We start from the raw sequence: 6,369 nt of genomic DNA, 5'->3' as shown, positions 1-6,369 counted from the left end.
AGAGATTACGCAGTTTCCAAAGTAAGCCTATCCTTCACCGTCAACATTTGATTGTTCCATGTCAACATTATCAAATACATTAATAAATAATACTGCTGAGTCTCACCAGATATTTCATAACATTAAGAATTGGTCCATATTGTTCTATCTTGTTTGTGCGTGTCTAACATACCTAATATCCATCTGCGGAGAGAGGATTCACATATCCTTTTTTTTTAATTTACAAACTAGCATGGAATGAAACTGCATTTTTTTGGGCAGTAATTTACAGAATTACTTATTAGATTAAAGTAAACAAAACTGTTAACTGCATCATAGAAAGAAATTATTAATTCTAAAGAATAGCAGCCTATTATCTCATTAAAAGGAACAAGCAACCTCTGATATTGTAATACAAGACCAAAGAATTAAGAGTGTGTAATGCTCTGGAATCTTCGTAAAAGACTATTTATCTCGGTGGTAAATAGTCTCTGGATTATCTGAAATTGAGCTCAGTGATAAGACAAATATATTCGTTTTGTATTACAGAGGTTGTAACCTTTATACAAAAGAAATGTTGATGAATCAGAAGAGTGTTACAAAATATTCAAACCAAACTATTATACAAAAACTATTGCCACTCTGGAACACTCTGGAATTTCATAAAACTCATGATGCCCAATAACGTGTTGCTCTAAAGTTAATGTGTAACTACAAATGATAGTCAATTTCCCTTTTTGGAACATCAGGCCCTCTGGTTAAGTGTCAAGTCTTACACAGAAATGACTTCGGCAGTGCTTTATAAGCCTTAGATAAAAACACTTTTTCCTATGACTAGTGAAACTAAGTATTACATTATGGAAAGTACAGTATGTCCTTCTCATTTTCTCTCCAAGCACTGTCTCTGTCATTGTATTGTTTTTTTTGTGAGGAGCGCGTCCATTTGAGTGCTTATTAAAATTATTCCTATTTCTGCAGGGAGTTATGAGAGTTTTGAAAGATTAAAAAACATTTTATGTCATACAAGGGAAATTCTCCAACTCTAGTACTAAGATGTTCCATTTGCAAATGTGTACAACTCAAAAGGTGGGCGAAGGCAGCAATTGTGGGAAGCTACGCACCCACTTCAAGAGTGAAAGACACACTTCCCAGAAAGCGATCAGTTGGTGAATCATTGATGATGTCCTTGCCATGGAGCTTACATTGCACATGAAGATGGGTGTCAGGCTGAGGTGAAGGGAAACGTACAGCAACTATTGGCGACGTGTAGTTCACCTGCATAAAGGGTTCAATTAGGGGAAAAGCAGCTCTTTTCAGAAATACTGTATGACAGAGTGGTCAGTATCATACATGTTGTTCAACCACTACAGTTCAGTTGATGCTATTATGTTGAAACTTTACACTCACGTGTCTTTGCTTCCCATAGTAGGGGTAGTACATCAGATTGAAAATGTTCTTTGGAAAGAACTCAAGGTCCCCAAGGTTTCCTGTATCCCCTTTCTGTGAAAACAAACAAACACAATGAGTGGTATACTGGATATCTTAACCTATATACTCATCATATGAAATATAACTTGTCTCACTCCACTCCAGATTAACCCTTACCCTTAGAGCACAAGTCACGTTTACTGGGGTTCCCTTACCAGGCAAGTACCCAAGAATCTACAAAAAAAAGGGAGGGGGGGGGGGTGGTAAATTGATGTGTCAGTGGAATTTGCCATGTGACCTCCACTTCCTTATTTAGGACTAGTCATAAAATCTTGCAGTGAGGCTGCTGCTTTGCCAGCACATTACTACAAGACACCACAAGATGTCACTAAGCATACTTAGAACCCTTGGTAAACTTAGGATGCAAACTTGGTGGTAAGTGTCCTTAGAAGGAGAGGGCCCTCACCCGGTTCATCTTGAGAAAGATGCAGGGCTTTCCCTGAGAGTAGCCAAAATGACGATCTGAGATCCCTGAGCACTCCCCAAGCCATGACCTCTTGAACTGGCATGCTTTCCGCTCAGCACTCTCCTCTTTGTCATCTTGCATAAAATATTTGTCCTGCTGACATGGGATATTCTTCTCCTCCTGAACAGAGTCATCGTATGCTGTGACAGAGGAGAGAGAGAGAGAGAAAGAGAGAGAGATAGAGGAGAGAGAGAGAAAGAGAGAGATGGTGGGGGGCAGAGGGGTGGATTCCCATAAATAAACTCAACAACAGTTGATTACTGGGTCTGGTCTGACACAAAGAGGCCTGTGGTGGCTCCCTCTGGAAAAACCTCTCCATCTATGCCAGCTTTTCTATGGCCACCGAGGGCTTAGGAAGGGGGGTTTCAGGAGCGGATAATAGAGAGGCTAGCTTTAAGTCTGTACCCATTCAAAAAAAAAAACACCCAATGTTTACTATGGTTCTTAAAAATATCATATAATCAGAGGCGGACAGAGTACACAGCTTCATTACTTGAGTAAAAGTACAGATACCCTTTGCTAAATTTTACTCAAGTACAAGTAAAAGTACAACAGTCAGATGTCTACTTAAGTAAAAGTACTGAAGTACTTGTTTTTAAAAGTACTTGAGTATCAAGAGTACAAGAGTAGCCTACAATTTCTAAATATTGCATTACTACTGCCACAGTGCTTACATTTATGTACAGAATCGTCCTACATGGAGTTATGAACATTTTTAATGTTAATACCTTGGAGAATGTAAAAGGAATTGAAAGTAAAATCAAGTAATTTTCATCTTTTTACCATGTTGCCAGGGATGGGCAGTATTGCTAATACATGAATTTAAAATACATATTTCAAATACAAAATACTATTTTGTAATTAAAACACTTGAAGTGAAAACTATCATTAACTTGTTCAGAAAATTAAAATAGTCTAGCGAGGTGGGGCCACAGGTTGACACATTCCCGGGATGGACCTGCTGCGTCTTCATCCATTGTTTCGTCCATGGTTTCGTCTCTTATCTAAATCTGACCATGGAGTTGATTTTGGCGGAAAGCTGAAGGTGATTGCTGATAGGCTGTCCCAATCAGTGGCGCCTGCACAATCCAATCACGTTTGAGAGGGAAACAACAAATTGAGGGTTTCCGAGATTTTTCTTTTTTTTTCTTTTTAGAAGAAGTAACGGGTACTCACGGTTATGGATAGAAATGTAGTGGAGTAAAGAGTACAATATTTGCCTCTCAAATGTACTTGAGTAAAGTCATGAGTACTCCCCAAAAATGATACTCGAGTAAAGTACAGATCCCTCAGAATTGTACTCAAGTACTGTACTCAAGTAAATGTACTCCGTTACTGTCCGGCTCTGCATATAATATGATACCTCAGATAATTCTAAAACCCTGATAAGTCAGAACTCACGTTTTAGGTGGGACTCCATCATCTTCACATACTTATTCCAGGAGGGGCGGTCAGATGCATTGAAGGCAATGTCAAATCCCTCTACATGTGGGAACATCATCATGCCTGCCAATGGAAATACAGTTTACTGGCCTGCCTGAATCTCCTCTTGTCCAACACCGTCAGCAGTGAGAGTGACTAAGTACAAGGTTGAAGTTGTGGATGAAGTTCTTACCTGGTGGCATCACCCTGTCATTGTACGTTGGTTTGTAAGGGCTGATGGACCACATCAGGCAGCACATACAAGCAGCAAACATGGCAGCCAAAAAAGTATACAATGCCGAATAGAAAAAGACGATGAGGCCTTGGAGGAATAAAAATAATGGATGTTATTACACAGAGATTCCTGTATTTCCCTTGCCTAAGCATATTTTGAGAGAGCACAAACGATAGATCTATGTTCATTAGCACAGCAAACATTCTGTACATTTCAAGGGTCTCAAGATACATGACAAACATCATTTCTAAATAACCATCTAGTTATCTGATTGCAGGTCAGTCATTTCTACTTCTCTGATCAAATATACAACACTCATGGCTCATCTACTCAGAAAATGGCCTCATTTTCTCTGATACCCCCTCGAACTGATCCTATATGAGCATTTGGCCAACCCAATCAGACACAAAAGACAGCGGCCATTCTTCTTTAATTTCAATTAACTGTCCATTAGTAACTGATCAAACAAAATGTGTCCCCAAAATTTAATGGCTTTCACTGTGCAGGCAATTTGACAGGGACTAGTTGCAGCCAGCCTTGTGTCCCCCAGCTACAAAGGGCTTTCTGTTCAAACCCAGTGGAATTCTCCCAGCTGTCCTTTCACTCAGGGGACAGAGTGAACCTCCGGTTGCCATCAGAGTGACAGTCTTTTGCAGCCATAGAAAGGCAGTGCAAGCTCCAAGGAGCTCGATCACCCCACTCTGGTATTGTGTCCCTCTCTACACTCTCCTTTCACAGGACACACATCACAGACCTCAACAGCCCCCCTCCCAAACAGAGGAGCGCGTTGGCTACATCTCTTACAGGATCTTTTACGAAACTCACTCTCTCTCTATCTCTCTCTCTCCCTCTTAACTCCATCTTAACCAGATAGAGAATAGAGATAGAGATAGAGAAAACCTACACAATGTGCAGAATAATCAACAAAACAATAACCAAACTGATTTTGGGCAGATTGCCACGGGTGACTGGGAAAAACCTCTCCAGGAAATGGTGTTTGCCAAAAAATGTTTATCTAAGTTTTGGTCTGGGGTTTACAGAGAGCTCTGCGGAAAATCACTTGTGTGGCTCTACGTGTTGGCCTGCACTGTGGGGCCACAAACGTGTTCAAGTCAGTCCGGGGGTCACAAGGGCTTTGGGAAAGAGGCAGAGGAAAGCACGGTAGGGCCATGAAGAATGTGATTCCTGGCCAGCACATGGCCTGTCACAGCACTCTCCCACTGGGGCCTGTTCCCCAGGCAGCCTGTTTTTGTCACGATTGCTCTAAATGATCTGTGCACCTATGTAAACACTCAAGGCTGCGCGCACACACACACACACACACACACACACACACACACACACACACACACACACACACACACACACACACACACACTCACACACACACTCTCTCTCTCTGTCCCCCCTCCCTCTCTCTCCCTCTCTCCCTCTATCTATCTCTCCCTCTCTCAATCTATCCACCCCCCTCTCTCACACACAGTGACACACACATAGATCCTGGATAAGGAATATCAGATTATATCTCCTTCCCAGTGGCATCCCTCTCTGCACTGAACCGAAGCCATAGTCAGAAAATGAGACTGTCTATTCAGAGACAAGCTATTCATACAAACAATGTTTATCCCTATATGTCAAACAGATCAACTGATTCAAGCTGAATGTCCAATTGTCTGTTATGAACTCATTGGCACTGTTTGAGGACAGTGCATACACTTCTTTTGAATTTGTGCTCATTCCAGACACCCTGCTACTCACTCCAGCTCTTTCCTGTGCGGCCCATGAACTCCCTGGTCTCGGGATTCCACAAGTATTGTTTCACGGCAGAGAACTGCTCGTGCAGCGACCTCTCGGGCCTTGGCTTGGGCTTCCAGCGTTCGAAGTTCAGGTCCTCCTGCGCCAGTGGCTGATGCTCCACCAGTCCCTCCTGTTCCACCTCCATGGCCTCTGCCAGTCTGTGGCCAATCCTGAGCCCCTCGGCAGGCTGCACACACACACACACACACACACACACACACACACACACACACACACACACACACACACACACACACAGAGGAAAAGAATCAGCATCTTCTTGAGACACATCCCAAAACCTAAACGTTTCGGAACTTTTCTTTTTCTATCTCAAGTGGGTCGAATATCGTTGTTTTCTCATTCAAAATGCTACAGTAGTTATAACAATTAAGGATGGTTGATCATCAAATCAGTGTCCTTGCTGGTATGTGCTCCAGAAACCAGGCAACAGAAGAGGCCTGTTGACCCTGCTAACCCTCTTTGGGAGAGCTAACCTCTGTGCTCAGCGCAGCAGCTGCACAAGGACTGCAAGGTCACCCACAACCCAGATGTTGCACACTGACTCTCAGCACTCTGATGAACAGCCAGCGATCAGAGGTCGCATTAGACCACCAGGACAACAGGATGTATAAGCTACACCTCAATTCCCATCATCTCATGCCACGAACACTTGCTTACACACATGGACAAAATAAGAATTAGAAGGGGAAAACCAAACTAAATTCAGAGTCTTAGGTGAAATGTGTAGTTGAATGATAACTACATTGATTTTCAGGCAATAAAAAGTGAAAAATCCCTGAAAAGAAAGAATCTTAATGTCTGGAATAAACAATTATCTTTTCATTGCCACTATTGTTGGTATAGAAAGTGTTTTTTCTTTAAGAACTAAACATGACACCTTCGTGCTAATTATTGCATAAAGGCATAATTATCTGCCATTCACGTCTTGATATAGTGGGTTTCATTACAGTTAATGCCACAC

At 42.0% G+C, this 6,369-nt stretch overlaps 1 protein-coding gene across 1 annotated transcript; it reads right to left on the bottom strand.

Annotated features, from left to right (window-relative positions):
* Positions 1-362: 362 nt before the first annotated feature.
* Positions 363-5,532, bottom strand: atp1b4 (ATPase Na+/K+ transporting subunit beta 4). The gene is made up of 7 exons (XM_076293034.1): positions 5,349-5,532; positions 3,549-3,677; positions 3,335-3,439; positions 1,874-2,073; positions 1,585-1,641; positions 1,387-1,479; positions 363-1,254 (listed from the first exon to the last, which is right to left on the bottom strand). Exons 1-7 carry the CDS (start codon positions 5,530-5,532, stop codon positions 1,093-1,095), a joined length of 930 nt encoding a protein of 309 aa, XP_076149149.1. The 3' UTR covers positions 363-1,092.
* Positions 5,533-6,369: the final 837 nt, after the last annotated feature.

The sequence above is a fragment of the Alosa pseudoharengus genome, unplaced genomic scaffold, assembly GCF_046254945.1.
Source record: "Alosa pseudoharengus isolate Yale_2024_CS ecotype anadromous, Long Island Sound unplaced genomic scaffold, YU_APseudo_1.1 YU_APseudo_1.1_scf_19, whole genome shotgun sequence".
NCBI lineage: Eukaryota > Metazoa > Chordata > Actinopteri > Clupeiformes > Clupeidae > Alosa > Alosa pseudoharengus.
Note: the sequence above shows the minus strand (reverse complement) of the source record. Positions and strands in the feature narration are given on the sequence as shown.

What these genes read in the sequence shown, in the direction of transcription:
- atp1b4 (XM_076293034.1), bottom strand. Translation starts at nt 5,532, where the DNA reads ATGGAGGTGGAACAGGAGGGACTGGTGGAGCATCAGCCACTGGCGCAG. An exon ending in CCGCACAGGAAAGAGCTGGA is followed by an intron (nt 3,678 to 5,348) that starts GTGAGTAGCAGG and finishes TATTCCTCCAAG; the next exon opens with GCCTCATCGTCTTTTTCTAT. An exon ending in TGACAGGGTGATGCCACCAG is followed by an intron (nt 3,440 to 3,548) that starts GTAAGAACTTCA and finishes TTCCATTGGCAG; the next exon opens with GCATGATGATGTTCCCACAT.